This window comes from Delphinus delphis, chromosome 7 (genome assembly GCF_949987515.2).
Source record: "Delphinus delphis chromosome 7, mDelDel1.2, whole genome shotgun sequence".
Taxonomy (NCBI): Eukaryota; Metazoa; Chordata; class Mammalia; order Artiodactyla; family Delphinidae; genus Delphinus; species Delphinus delphis.
In genome coordinates this window covers 93589095-93605354 of record NC_082689.1, presented here as the reverse complement: position 1 = coordinate 93605354, position 16260 = coordinate 93589095, and the positions used below count along the sequence as shown (strand labels likewise).

General features: G+C 39.3%; 1 protein-coding gene and 1 non-coding gene across 3 annotated transcripts in view; one reads left to right on the top strand and one right to left on the bottom strand.

Annotated features, from left to right (window-relative positions):
• ZRANB3 (zinc finger RANBP2-type containing 3) overlaps nt 1-16260 on the bottom strand; it is a 261258-nt gene that overhangs the window by 231225 nt on the left and 13773 nt on the right. Inside the window, exon 2 of one of the 2 annotated variants that reach the window (XM_060016888.1) lies at nt 2339-2506. In XM_060016888.1, coding sequence (XP_059872871.1) covers nt 2339-2499 — 161 coding nt within the window. In that variant the 5' untranslated portion in view covers nt 2500-2506. Of the gene's footprint in view, nt 1-2338; nt 2507-16260 lie in introns of those variants that run through there. The other variant, XM_060016889.1, reaches the window with a different exon arrangement.
• On the top strand, nt 8819-8925 carry LOC132428847 (U6 spliceosomal RNA). Its single transcript, XR_009520237.1, has one exon. It is a non-coding gene; the product is annotated as a U6 spliceosomal RNA (small nuclear RNA).

The following is a 16260-nucleotide window of genomic DNA, read 5'->3' as shown; positions in this document are numbered from 1 at the left end:
CATTAATGGAAGCATAGGATAAAGTGAAATGGACAAGTATAAGTCTAATTGGAGTAGCAGAAGAAGAAAATAAAGAGAATGGGTAAGAATCAATATTTGAAGAGTGAGAATTTCCCAGAATCAACATGGCACAAATCTCAGATTAAAAACATACAATAATCTCAAGGAGGATAAATAAAAAGAAAACCGGGCTTCCCTGGTGGCGCAGTGGTTGAGAGTCCGCCTGCCGATGCAGGGGACACGGGTTCGTGCCCCGGTCCAGGAAGATCCCACGTGCCACAGAGTGGCTGGGCCCGTGAGCCATGGCCGCTGAGCCTGCGCATCTGGAGCCTGTGCTCCGCAACGGAAGTGGCCACAACAGTGAGAGGCCAGCATACCAAAAAAAAAAAAAAAAAAAAGAAAACCATATAGAATAAATTATAGCAAAATTGCAGAACTCTAAAGACAAAAAAAATATCTTAAAATCAGATACAGATAAAAGATAGTTTACAAAGAAATGAAAATTAGACTGATTCTTTTTTTTTTTGAAAATTTTCAAACTCACATAAAAGTCAAAAAGAATAATACAATGAACACATTTATACCACTCAAGTGTTCACACTGTTAATATTTTGGCTGACCTCCTCAAAGTTTCTCTAAACATATACATGACTTTCCCTTTTAGGAAAATGTAGAAAATAGGCTATAGATAGCAGGATTCTTTTTTTTTTTTTTTTTTTTTTGCGGTACATGGGCCTCTCACTGTTGTGGCCTCTCCCATTGCGGGACACAGGCTCCAGACGCGCAGGCTCAGTGGCCATGGCTCACAGGCCCAGCCACTCCACAGCATGTGGGATCTTCCCGGACCGGGGCACGAACCTGTGTCCCCTGCATCGGCAGGCGGACTCTCAACCACTGCGCTACCAGGGAAGCCCGATAGCAGGATTCTTCATCCCCAAATTCTTTATCATGCATTTCCCAGGAACAAGAACATTCTTATACTCAACTATAACACCATTCCCACATCTAAGGTAATCAACATTAATTCAATAACAGCACTCCAATAGAGTCCAGATGAAGTTTTCCCAGTTAACCCAAAAGTGACCTTTAAAGCTTTTCTTTTTACTTATTCAGGATCTAATCAAGGTTTATGCATTACTTTCAGTTGTTCTAGCTCTTAGGTTGCTTCTCAATTTAGAACATTCCCACCACTTCCCTTGGTTCTCCATGACATTTAATCATTTGAAGAGATCAGGTCAGTTGTCCTGAAAAAATGTCCCACATGCTGAACTGGTTTGATTGTTTCCTCAGGATTATCAGGTCAAATATTTCTGGGAAGAACACCACGTAAGAATGTTATACACTGGGACTTGCCTGGTGGTGCAGTGGTTGAGAGTCCACCTGCCAATGCAGGGGACACGGGTTTGATCCCTGGTCCGGGAGGATCCCACTTGCCATGTAGCAGCTAGGCCCATGAGCCACAACTACTGAGCCTGTGCTTTACAGCCCTCGAACCACAACTACTGAGCCTGCATGCCATAAGTACTTAAGCCCACATGCCTAGAGCCCGTGCTCCGCAACAAGAAAAGCCACCGCAATGAGAGGCACGCGCACTGCTCACTGCAACTAGAGAAAGCCCGTGTGCAGCAACGAAGACCCAACACAGCCAAAAATAAATAAATTAAATAAATAACTTAAAAAAAAAGAAAGTTATAGACCTCCTGTGTACCACATTATGCCGGTATCTGTACCATTAATCGGAGATACCAACCTTGACCATTTTAAGTGTAATTTTTCTCTTTGTAATCAATAAGTCACCTGTAGGATAATATTTTGATACTCGGGAGCATACTTTTTTTTTTTTTGGCGGTACATGGTCCTCTCACTGTTGTGGCCTCTCCTGTTGTGGAGCACAGGCTCCGGACGCGCAGGCTCAGCGGCCATGGCTCACAGGCCCAGCCGCTCCGCAGCATGTGGGATCTTCCCGGACCGGGGAATGAACCCGTGTCCCCTGCATTGGCAGGCGGACTCTCAACCACTGCGCCACCAGGGAAGCCTGAGAGCACACTTTTTAATGGCACCTATGGAAGCCAGAAGACAGCAGAATACAGTGTTCAGGGTGCTAAGAAAAAAAAGGCTATTAAAGTAGAGCTGTATTGCCAACTGAAGTATCATTCAAGAATGAAGGCAAAATAAAATATATCCTGAAATTATTATTTCATGATCCAGTAAAAAAAAAAAAAAAATTAACGGGGAAGACTACGTATACACAAAAAGATTTTTTTTTCACAAAGCTTTGTTTTTTTATTCGCTTGCCAGGGATTTAGCATTTTAGCATGTCTTGAAAAAAGTACTTTACCTGCCGTCTCTTCTCAAGGCAAAAGTGATGCCATCTTTCTGGAAGGGAAGCAGCTTTGCTCTTAGTTTGTCAGGCAAAAAATCCAGCTGTTTATAAGATTCACTTGTCAAACAAGAAATCTGAGGTGTAAGAGACTTTTTTGTGTCATGACCTCTGGGCATGATGATCCTAAAAACAAAAAAATCACAAGAGGGAGGGGTGGGGAAAAGAGATATTACTAAGTGTATTAGAGAATTAAACATAAATAATAATATGAAAGCACTTATCAATAGCCTTGACATACTAGATATAAATTGGTTAAATCATGTTCCCAGAATAAGCTATTAAGAAAATTCAAAGCACTGAGTCCAAAAGCAATTACTTAATGCACTAAGAACCAGCATACTCTACTTCATTTGCATTTCTAATTGAGCCATGATGTAGCCATACCCATTTTAAGCAATAAACGTATTATAAAAAGTTATAAATCAACTAGATTTTTACAAACTAAATAATTTTTAAAATAGGGATGAATTTGTTACAGAAAGATGAATCCTTTTATAATTAATCCTTTAATAGGTATTCATTTTCATATTATACTAGATTTTCTAAGAATGAGGTTAAATTGCATTAAAAAATTTTTTTTAAGCACAAAGGCATCAACTCCAAATTTATAATTAGATTAACTTAATATTATTGAATGAGATTGATTTTTAAATATTAAAATGAATTCTTTAATCACTTGAATCCACAGTATAAACTCTGCCTGATTGACATATATACATGTATAAATGTATATACATTTATATATATGTATAAAATAGATAAGTAATAGGAACCTGCTGTATTAAAAAAAAGAAAATAAAATTCAAAAAGAAAAATAAAATTCAAAAAGAAACAACTCTGCCTGATTAGCACTTTCCTCACCAGTGGCTTTCCACAGTTATAATTTTAATTTTCCACCACATAAAAATTTCATATATCAGTAAATTCTTAGAATGCTGTAAGAAGAAAAGTCCTATTAAATCACTGAACTATAAAGCTTCTCTAATAATAACACTTCGTATTTAGATTGAACCATTCATCTGTTTATATATAGTCTCATTTTTAAAACAAATTTGCTTTAATTCTCAATTATTTGCAGACTTATAAAACTTTAGCCTCCCTCTCCCCCCAAAAAAGTAATGAACCTCTGTGTACAATGTTTAAGAATCTCAAGAATTCAACAAGTATTTATTAATAACAAATAAGTACTACATGCCACGATCTAGAGAACCAAGGATCACACCCCCACAGAACTAACATTCTTGAGGGGGAGATGAAAATAAACAAATAAATAAACAAGATTAATTACAGTATAGTACAAGTATTATGAAGAAACTTAAGAGGGTAATGGCCACTTTAGGCAGGATGACAAGGTAAGGCCACTCTTAGGTGATACTTGGTCTTGGTCTACAGTCTAAAGGATATGAAAGAACCAGTCAGGTTCAAAGTTGATAGAAGAGCACTCCAGGCAAACAGCATAAGTAAAAAGACCCTGAGTTGAGAAAAGGCTTAGTGTTTTCTAGAAACAGAGAAGAGGCCAATGTGGTTAGACCAACGAAGAGAATGATATGAGATGAAGTTACTGAGATAACCAAGAGTCAGATCATAGAAGTTCTTGATAAGGACTTTGGATTCCACTTTAAGAATGAAGGGAAGCCAAAGGAGAGGTGCTGTCAAATACACTATTAGGCAGATGTAGCTATTTAAATTTAACTAAATTAAAAATTCAGTTCCTCAGTTCCTCCATCAACCATGTTTCAAGTGCTCAATAGGCACATATGGCTAGTGGCTCTCATACTGAACGGTGCACACATAGAACATAGAACATTTCGTTCTTCACTGAAAGTCGTACTGGATAGCAGTTACTGGAAAGTTTTAAGAAGGGGAGTGACACAATCTGACTTACATTTCAAAAACTACAAGAGGAGGACAAAGCTATCAATAGAAAGGCATGGGAAAATGTTCCTATAGGACTTTGCCAGTCCACAAAGCCCCCACCGCCTCAATGGCAACTGGATTTAAGAGATGATTTATGACTCACACTTGTCTGATAAGGTCCTCATAAGCACCAATGAGTCAGCATCCCTAGCACCTTCTCAATAGCAATAATAAAACTCTGAGTAAAGAACAGAGAATGGGGGGAATTCCCTGGCAGTCCAGTGATTAGGACTCTGTGCTTCCAATGCAGGGGGCACAGGTTTGATCCTTGGTCGGGGAACTAAGATCCTGCAAGCTGTGCAGTGTGGCCAAAAAATTTTTTAAAAGACAGAGAGAATAGAGAATGGTTCAGAAAGGGGAAAGCATGAAAGCAAGAAACCTATTATCATGCTGCAAAAGACATGGCAAAAATCATCTTTAGCAGTGGAACTGGATTTGGGAAATGTCTCAGAGGTAAAGCAAACAGGACTTGCTGATGGAGTACATGTGGAGAATAAGGGAAATGTGAAATCAAGATGTATTGATATATTTAGCATGATGGAGTTGTGCAATTTACTGAGAGCTTAAAGGCTAACGAACAAATGGATGGGGAGGAAAAAAAAATCAACAAATTCTTTAGCAATATATGTAGTTTGAGATGACTGTAAGATATGAAGTGGATATGCCAAATAGACTTGAAAAAACATGACTCTGGAACTCTAGGTAGGGCACAAGAGTGAATACATATATTGGGAGACACCTTGAGATAGTAAACTTATATCATTTTTTGCAGCCACTCAACATCTGGGACCCCTGTTATGTTTAGAAATTTCCTTACATTACAAATATGAGTGGAAGTCAGATTATCACCTTCCGATAATAAAGCTGGAAATACCAGATTCTTGCTTTCCCAGCCTTCCTTATAGCTACTGATTTTGCTAATCAGATATACCCATTCCAGACTTCAATCTAGAAAGTCAAAATTCAGAGGAGTTGGGATTAAGTGAAATTTATCCTGTTAAGGGTAGTAGCATTAGAAAGAGCCATGTCAACTTTCCAGAAGCCCTTCAGAGTGAGTAGGATAAGGGATATCAAATTTTAGTGAGGAACACTGGCAAGAAGCTAAGAAAAATATACAAAAATGATTCTACTACCTATTATCTTTACTTTTTTTAAGTTGTAAAAAAATTTTAAAAATACTCCAAGAAAAAAAATATCTGCTATGTTGAGGTCACATTGCAACTTATATGATTTATTTTATGAGGACTGAATCAGATACTATATTAGTAAAAATAAACAATGAAACTAAAGCCATCTTAATAAAAAAATGTTTTAATAGCGTAACAAATAAGAGAAAAAATAATTATTTAAATATGAAGATGGAAGATGTCTAAAACAGAACAGAAATGTATAGAAAAAATTTCAATTAAACTAAAATTATGGTGTGACTGGCTCACTGATAATTCAAATAGGTACTTGAATACATAAAGGACTTAAAAATATGTACTGGTACAATCTAATTAATAGAAAAGGAATGTTTTAGTTAATACTCAAAATAAAGACATTTGTAAAAAGCGCTTTCCCATTTATATTATCTTTCTAAAGTACAAAACTTATAATGAAAAATACGTATGTAGATCAGTCATACACGTTCATGTGCTGCAAAAGGTCAGCTGTAACCAACATTACATTAATAGTAGAAGACTCAGGCTTAATCTTCTTTCTAAATTATCAAGAAACTAACAGTTATAATAAATATCTTTCTAATCATGAAAACTGTAGAGGATTTAGGTTAGAAATTCAGCAAAAAAGGTTTTATTCAATCTATACATACTAGTTTACTTTTAGTAAGGTTGGGGGGGCATTAAGGTGGAACCAGCAATATATAACTTTTAATATCATGTTACTAAAATAATCAACACAATAACTATTGGCTAAGGAGATTTAGCGAAAGCAAATTTAGGAGAACTCATTTTCTAAGCAGTTATCCTGATAAGCAACACTTGACAAGAGAATAAAGAAAAGTTTTCTCAATCTTTTAAGATTTTAAGCTAAAGATGGCATTTGTGTAATCTACTGGGAACAAGGTAAATTCAATAGGAATTTACTGATGCATTCTTAAGTAAACAATGGAACTGTGTTGAGGAGAATCAAATATTGTTAAAATATACTACCAAGAAGTTTATTTTGGAAATAAGCAAATGGCTGGTGAGGGAAATTATGTACTTTGAGGAGATAATTCTGTTATTGTTTTTTTTTGTGTGGTACGCCAGCCTCTCACTGTTGTGGCCTCTCCCGCTGCGGAGCACAGGCTCTGGACGCCCAGGCTCAGCGGCCATGGCTCACGGGCCCAGCTGCTCCGCGGCATGTGGGATCTTCCCGGACCGGGGCACGAACCCGTGTCCCCTGCATTGGCAGGCGGACTCTCAACCACTGAGCCACTAGGGAAGCCCTATATAACATTCTTGAAATGACAAAATTGTAGAAAAGATTAGTAGTTGCCAGGGGTTAAGGTAGGGAAGGAGAGAAGAGGTTGTGACTCTAAAAAGGCAACATGAGGGATCCCTGTGGGATGGAAATTTTCTCTATCTTGATGGTGTCAATATTCTGGTGGTGATATTGTGTTATAGTTTTACAAGACATTACCATTGGGGGAAACTAGGTGAAGGGTACCCAGGATTGTACCTGCATTATTTCTTTGCATTATTTCTCACAACAGCATATGAATATACAATGATTTCAAAATTAAAACTTTAATTTTAAAAAATGGAAAAAGCAACACACTGGCTTAACCCATACCAATGGATCTAAAAGTTTTGGAAAATGAGGACCAAAGAGATAAAACTCCAAGAAGATCATGCAGCTAGTGGCAGAGGTAAGACATCTAACTGGGTCTTTGCTCCCTTTTTAACACAAGAATGCTCCATCTCTGCTTCAGGACTAAATCCCAGTGAAAATATCTATTTTAAATAGTCAGAGGACTTCCCTGGTGGTGCAGGGGTTGGAAATACGCCTGCCAATGCAGGGGACACAGGTTCAAGCCCTGATCCGGAAGATCCCACATGCCACAGAGCCACTAAGCCCGAGCACCACAACTACTGAGCCTGCGCTCTAGAAGTCTGCAAGCCACAACTACTGAAGCCTGGGCGCCACAATTATGGAAGCCCACACACCTAGAGCCTGGGCTCTGCAACAAGAGTAGCCACTGCAATGAGAAGCCCGCACACCGCAACCAAGAGTAGCCCCCAATTGCCACAAGTAGAGAATGCCCACGCACAGCAACGAACACCCAACACAGCCAAATATAAATTTTAAAAAATTGTTTTAAAAAGTCAGAATATTTGCCCTGTAAAGAATTACACTTAAAAAATAACCATTTAATGAATTTCATTCTTTCATGTATTCAACAAAAATATATTTGAGTGTTTACATGATACAGACATTGCACTAGGCTCTGGATATATAATAACATAGAACACAGATGCAATTTTGAAGAAATACTATAGAAAATGTATTGATACTAGGTGTTGAGGGAACATATAAGAGGAACTCAGTTTTCAAATTTGGGGGTTTGGAAGGCTTCTTAACATACAAATGCCCTGAATTGGAAGTAAAAGGAAGACAGCAGGAAGGAATTCTCAGTCTTCATCTTACTGGACCTACCAGGAAATCATTCCCTCCTCATTAAATGACTTTTTTTTCACTTAGATTCTAGAACACCGCATCCTCATGGATTTTATCCTACATCATTCCTCCTCAGTCTAAACTTTCCCTGGTTCTTCCTCATCTCCCTGTCCTCTTAGAGTGTACCAGGGCTCAGGTTTTAGTATCCTCTGATCTGTCCTTTAGAGATCTCATTAGTTTCATGGCTTTTAAATACTACCTCTATGCCAATGACTCCCACATTTATATATGGAGATCACACCTCTCCTGAACTTCAGATTTGTTCGTATATTTAAACAGACATACCTACCTAGCAGTCTAATGGGCCTCTCAAACTTAATATGACCAAAATGAACTCCAGATCTTTCTCTCAAACTATATTCCATCCAGGGCCTTCCCCCTCCTATCCTTCCAGTGGCTCACACCAACTCCTTGACTTCACTGTTTGTCTTATGCTGCACATCTAATCCATCAGCATCTCCTGTTGGCTCTACCTTCAAAATAAACCCAGAATCCCACCATTCCCTACCACCTCCACCTCTACCTCCTAGTTAAAAAAGTAAGTCTGATCATATCACTTCTCAGAAGTCCTCAGTGGCTCCTGATTATACTGGGGAAAAGCTCTATGAATGGTTTATAAGCCCTTCTACAATCTGCCAATCACCTATTACCCTATTCCTATTACCTCTCTACCTCACTTTTTCCTTTCTGTCAAACTCCATACTAGCTGGTCCATCTACCTAAACCACTCTCCCTGCTCCCGCACTGCCCCCATACCTGCATGGCTACTTCCCTTTCTTCCTTCTAGTCTTTCCTGAAATATCAATTTCTCAATGAACACTTAACTTGACCACCTTATTTAAAATTCCAACTCTCGTGCTTGCTTGGGCAGCACATACACTAACATTAGAACAATACAGAGGACATTAGCATGGCCCCTGCACAAGGATGACACACAAATTCATAAAGTGTTACATACTTTTGAGAGAAAATTTTAAAGTAAATGTGGCAAAATATTAACAACATTTGATTCTGGGTTGACGACATATGGGAGTCCTTTGCACAATTCTTGGGACCTTCTAATAAGTCTTAAGTTGTTTGAGAATAAAAGTTAAAATTTTGTAAAACAAAAAAACAGAAAAAAATTGAACTCCCTTTTATATCTCCCCTGTTCTACTTTTTCTTTCTTGATAACATTCATCAACTTGTAAAAACTATAAAATTACATATTTATTATGGGTTTTGTTTATTGTCTCTCCCCACTAAGGCATAAGTTTTGTAAGAGCAGACATTTCTGTCTGTTTTGTTTCCTAGTGTATTCCATGCACCTAGAGCAGTACCTGGCACTATACACCCAATATTATTTGTTATATTAAAACTTCAAAGGACGGGGACCATGATTAGACAGTCTAGAGGTAGAATAGTTCCTAGAGATGAAAAAGTATAAGGTGGGACCACTGGAGTACATGGCTGAACCAGTGTGGAAATAAAGTTGACAGGAGATATGGCAGTCGAGGAACTAAGAAACTGACATGTTGCATCAGCTGGGCTGTACATTCGAATGTAGAAGTCAGAATGTAGGTAGACAGAAAGACTGTAAGCCAAGTTCAAGTTATAGCAGGGAAAATGGGGACACAGTTTGAAAAGTGATTAAGATTAGACAAGGTAGTTTATTGTATATGGATGAAGGCCCCACGTTAGGATATTAGGGTATTAGAATACCATAGAAAGTTCTAAGCTAGAAACGAGGCTTACTATAGAAAGTTCTTCCTAATACATAGTAACAATCAAATCTTCTGTTCAACTTAAAAACAATTTCAGGGCTTCCCTGGTGGCGTGGTGGTTGAAAGTCTGCCTGCCTATGCAGGGGACACGGGCTCGTGCCCCGCTCCAGGAAGATCCCACATGCTGCGGAGCAGCTGGGCCGGTGAGCCATGGCCACTGAGCCTGCGCGTCCGGAGCCTGTGCTCCGCAACGGGAGAGGCCACAACAGTGAGAGACCCGTGTACCGCAAAAAACAACCCAAAAAAAACCCCCCCAAAAAACAATTTCAGTTAATATAGATAATTCAGTTTTATAAATTCATCCTAGTCAAACAAAAATTGTTAGTGGAAATGATCCTAATTACTATGGCAACTTAGCTACATGGACACAAGTAAATGTTGTAAAAATAACATATCTTAAATCTTGGGTGACCTATGACAAAAGATTTGATTACTCACTCCTTCTCTTCTTCCATCCACTGATAATAGGAAGCAGCTGTTCAGAGGTGAGGGAGGAGGACTAGAATCTAGTAACCTCAGTAAATACCTTTCCCAAGTTAAGTAAGTACAGAGGTAACCAAGTATTAACACAAGTAATTCCAAGTTCCTTATTGGAAATACAAATTTAGCTTGAATAAATTGCTAGTTCCCACAAATGGTGAATATGGAGGTCTACTGGACACCTCTACATGGATCCAAAAACCACAAGTTACCGAACCAAACTTGGGTCCACATGCTGACATGCAGTAAAGCCAATATACTGACACCAGGTTGTGATGAAGGAAAGCATGGCATTTACTGTAGGACATCAAGCAAGTAGTCCAGGGCAACTAGTGCTCAAAACACCTGAAATCCCCATGGGTTTAAGCAAAGCATTTTTAAAGGCACACTGACAGAGGGGCATCCCAGGGCATGTGATCAGCTCATGTACAATTCTCTGATTGGTTGATGGTGAAGTAACAGGGCCATGTCACAGGGGTTAACATTATCAATCCTTAGGCACCTACAGGCCTGGGGCTATGTACTCATGGTCATCAAGTAGTTAATTTCTCCCATTTGCTCAGGAAACATGTATCAGATACTATTATATAGATACTTCATAGAGGAGCTAAAGGAGAGGATATGGGGGAGCGGTCTGTCCCAGGAAGGCCCCATAGGGTCCTGCTCAGTTACACACAGACTAACAACAACAACAGTTTGATTATGAGCTTAAAAAGGTAGTCAATGAAGATGACTCTTACCTACTCAAATATCTTCAGCGATTACACACAAAATCATATACTCAGTCTTAGAAACTATTCAGATTTGATCGGGACTTGTAAATTTCATATCTAAACATACTTCATGCTTACATAACAGTATACATTCAGCTTACATGTTTTATCTGATATAGCTATGGAATGTCAGTCAGTAAGCTACAAACTAAATTTGATAAATTAAAATCACATTTTGTTACTAAAATTAAATATTCTAAAACGATAAAAGATCAATTTCAGTAAACTATAAAATTATATAATGTTTTAGAAATCACTAATGTGGCTTTAAAAAAACTGCCATATCTAATGTCTAATTATTTTAAAAGCAAGGACAGGCAGGTGGGGGATGGAATGAATTGGGAGACTGGGATTGACATATGTACACTAATATGTAAAAAATAGATAACTAATAAGAACCTGCTGGAGAGGGCAGACAACAAAAGCAAGAAAAACTACAATTCTGCAGCCTGTGGAAGGAAAACCACATTCACAGAAAGATAGACAAAATAAACAGGCAGGGGACTTTGTACCAGATGAAGGAACAAGATAAAACCATAGAAAAACAACTAAATGAAATAGAGATAGGCAACCTTCCAGAAAAAGAGTTCAGAATAATGATAGTGAGGATGATCCAGGACCTCAGACAAAGAATGGAGGCAAAGATCAAGAAGATGCTAGAAATGTTTAACAAAGACCTAGAAGGATTAAAGAACAAACACCTAGAAGAATTAAAGAACAAACAAACAGAGATGAACAATAAAATAACTGAAATGAAAACTACACTAGAAGGAATCAATAGCAGAATATCTGAGGCAGAAGAACAGATAAGTGACCTGGAAGACAGAAAGGTGGAATTCACTGTTGCAGAACAGAATAATGGAAAAAGAATGAAAAGAAATGAAGACAACCTAAGAGACCTCTGGGACAACATTAAACGCAAAAACATTCGCATTATAGGGGTCCCAGAAGAAGAGAGAGAGAAAGGACCAGAGAAAATATGTGAACAGATTATAGTCGAAAACTTCCCTAACATGGGAAAGGAAATAGCCACCCAGGTCCAAGAAGTGCAGAGAGTCCCAGGCAGGATAAACCCAAGGAGAAACACACCGAGACACACAGTAATCAAACTGACAAAAATTAAAGACAAAGAAAAATTACTGAAAGCAACAAGGGAAAAATGACAACATACAAGGGGACTCCCATAAGGTAACAACTGATTACTCAGCAGAAACTCAACAAGCCAGAAGGGAGTGGCATGATATATTTAAAGTGATGAAAGGGAAGAATCTACAACCAAGATTACTCTACCCAGCAAGGATCTCATTCAGATTCGATGGAGAAATCAAAAGCTTTACAGACGATCAAAAGCTAAGAGAATTCAGCACCACCAAACCAGCTCTACGAAAAATGATAAAAGAACTTCTCTAAGTGGGAAACACAAAAGAAGAAAAGGACCTACAAAAACAAACCAATAACAAGAAAATGGTAATAGGAACATACATATCTCAAGTGAACACGGAACATTCTCCAGGATAGATCACATCTTGGGTCACAAATCAAGCCTTGGTAAATTTAAGAAAATTGAAATTATGTCAAGCATCTTTTCCGACCACAACACTATGAGATTAGAAATCAAAAAGATGGAAAAAGACGGAAAAAACACAAACACATGGAGGCTAAACAATACGTTACTAAATAACCAAGAGATCACTGAAGAAATGAAAGAGGAAATCAAAAAATACCTAGAGACAAATTACAATGAAAACGCGATGATCCAAAAACTATGGGATGCAGCAAAAGCAGTTCTAAGAGGGAAGTTTATAGCAATGAAAGGCTACCTCAGGAAACAATAAAAATCTCAAACAAATAATATAAACTTACACCTAAAGGAACTAGAGAAAGAAGAACAAACAAAACCCAAAGTAAGTAGAAGGAAAGAAATCATCAAGATCAGAGCAGAAATAAATGAAATAGAAACAAAAAAACCAATAGCAAAGATAAATAAAACTAAAAGCTGGTTCTTTGAGAAGATAAACAAAATTGATAAACCTTTAGCCAGACTCATTAAGAAAAAGAGGGATAGGACTCAAAACAATAAAACTAGAAATGAAAACGGAGAAGTTACAACAGAGACCGCAGAAATACAAAGCATCATATAAGACTACTACAAGCAACTCTATGCCAATAAAATGGAGAACATGGAAGAAATGGACAAATTCTTAAAAAGGTATAACCTTCCAAGACTGAACCAGGAGGAAGTAGAAAATATGAACAGACCAATCACAAGTAATGAAATTCAAACTGTGATTAAACATCTTCCAACAGAGGGAGTTTCAAGATGGCGGAAGAGTAAGGCTTGGAGATCACCTTCCTCCCCCAAAATACATCAGAAATACATCTACTGTGGAACAACTCCTACAGAACACCTACTGAACACTGATATAGACCTCAGACCTCCCAAAAGGCAAGAAACTCCCCACGTACCTGGGTAGGGCAAAAGAAAAAAAAAAAAGAGACAAAAGAATAGGGAAGGGACCTGCACCAATGGGAGGGAGCTGTGAAGGAGGAAAGGTTTCCACACACTAGGAAGCCCCTTCATGGGCGGAGACTGCAGGAGGGTGGAGGGGGGAAGCTTCAGAGCCATGGAGGAGAGCGCAACAGGGGTGCGGAGGGCAAAGCGGAGTGATTCCCACACAGAGGATCAGTGCTGACCAGCACTCACCAACCCAAGAGGCTTGTATGCTCACCCGCCAGGGTGGGCGGGGGCTGGGAGCTGAGGCTCTGGCTTCGGAGGTCAGATCCCAGGGAGAAGACTGAGCTTGGCTACATGAACACAGCCTGAAGGGGGCCAGTGCACCAGAGCTACCCGGGAGGGAGTCCGGGAAAAGGTTTGGAACTGCCGAAGAGGCAAGAGACTTTTTCCTGCCTCTTTGTTTCCTGGTGCGCGAGGAGAGGGGATTAAGAGCACTGCTTAAAGGAGCTCCAGAGATGGGCAAGAGCCGCAGCTATCAGCACAGACCCCAGAGATGGGCATGAGACGCTAAGGCTGCTGCAGCCGCCACCAAGGAGCACCTGCAAGCACAGGTCACTATCCACACCTCTACCACCACTCCCGGGAGTCTATGCAGCCCACCACCGCCAGGGTCCCGTGATGCAGGGACAACTTCCCCGGGAGAACACAGGGCATGCCTCAGGCTGGTGGAACACCACGCCAGCCTCTGCTGACGCAGGCTCGACCAGAAATCCGTACCTCTCCCTCCCACCGGCCTGAGTGAGCCAGAGCCTCTGAATCAGCTGCTCCTTTAACCCCATCCTGTCTGAGCAAAGAACAGATGACCTCAGGCGACCTACACGCAGAGGCGGGGCCAAATTCAAAGCTGAACCCCGGGAGCTGTGCGAACAAAGAAGAGAAAGGGAAATCTCTCCCAGCAGCCTCCGAAGCAGCGGATTAAATCTCCACAATCAACTTGATGAATCCTGCATCTGTGGAATACCTGAATAGACAACGAATCATCCCAAATTGAGGAGGTGGACTTTGGGAGCAACGATATATATATTTATTTCCCTTTTTCTCTTTTTATGAGTGTGTATGTGTATGACTCTGTGTGTGATATTGTCTGTATAGCTTTGCTTCTACCATTTGCCCTGGGTTCTGTCTGTCCTTTTTTGTTTGTTTGTTTGGGTTTTTTTAAGTATAGTTTTTAGCATTTGTTATTGGTGGATTTGGTTTTTGGTTTGGTTGCTCTCTTCTTTCTTTCTTTCTTTTTTTAATTACTTAAAAAATTTTTAATCATTTTTTTCTTTTTAATTTTAACTTTATTTTACTTTATTTTATTTCATTTTATTTTATCTTCCTCTTTCTTTCTTTCTTTTTTCCCTTTTATTCTCAGCTGTGTGGAGGACAGGGTCTTGGTGCTCCAGCCAGGCGTCAGGGCTGTGCCTGAGGTAGGTAAGCCAAATTCAGGACACTGGTCCACAAGAGACCTCCCAGCTCCACGTAATATCAAGCGATGAAAATCTCCCAGAGATCTCTATCTCAATGCCAAGACCCAGCTCCACTCAACGACCAGCAAGCTACAGTGCAGGACACCCTATGTCAAACAACTAGCAAGAAAGGAACACAACCCCATCCATTAGCAGAGCGGCTGCCTAAAATCATAATAAGGCCACAGACACCCTAAAACACACCATCACACATGGAGCTGCCCACCAGAAAGACAAGGTCCAGCCTCATCCAGCAGAACACAGGCACTAGTGCCCTCCACCAGGAAGCCTACACAATCCACTGAACCAACCTTAGCCACTAGGGACAGACACCAAAAAGCACGGGAACTATGAACCTGCAGCCTGCGAAAAGGAAACCCCAAACACAGTAAGTTAAGCAAAATGAGAAGACAGAGAAACACACAGCAGATGAAGGAGCAAGGAAAAAACCCACCAGACCTAACAAGTGAAGAGGAATTAGGCAGTCTACCTGAAAAAGAATTCAGAATAATGATAGTAAAGATGATCCAAAATCTTGGAAATAGAATGGAGAAAATACAAGAAACGTTTAACAAGGACCTAGAAAAACTAAAGAGAAAACAAACAGTGATGAACAAAACAATGAATGAAATTAAACATTCTCTAGAAGGGATCAATAGCAGAATAACTGAGGCAGAAGAACGGGTAAGTGACCTGGAAGATAAAATAGTGGAAATAACTACTGCAGAGCAGAATAAAGAAAAAAGAATGAAAAGAATTGAGGACAGTCTCAGAGACCTCTGGGACAACATTAAATGCACCAACATTTGAATTATAGGGGTCCCAGAAGAAAAAGAGAAAAAGAAAGGGACTGAGAAAATATTTGAAGAAATTATGGTTGAAAACTTCTCTAATATGGGAAAGGAAATAGTTAATCAAGTCCAGGAAGCACAGAGAGTCCCATACAGGATAAATCCAAGGAGAAACACGCTAAGACATATTAATCAAACTATCAAAAACTAAATACAAAGAAAAAATATTAAAAGCAGCAAGGGAAAAACAACAAATGGCACACAAGGGAATCCCTATAAGGTTAACAGCTGATCTTTCAGCAGAAACGCTGCAAGCCAGAAGGGAGTGGCAGGACATATTTAAAGTGATGAAAGGGAAAAACCTACAACCAAGATTACTCTACCCAGCAAGGATCTCATTCAGGTTTGACGGGGAAATTAAAGTCTTTACAGACAAGCAAAAGCTAAGAGAATTAAGCACCAACAAACCAGCTTTACAACAAATGCTAAAGGCACTTCTCTAGGCAGGAAACACAAGAGAAGGA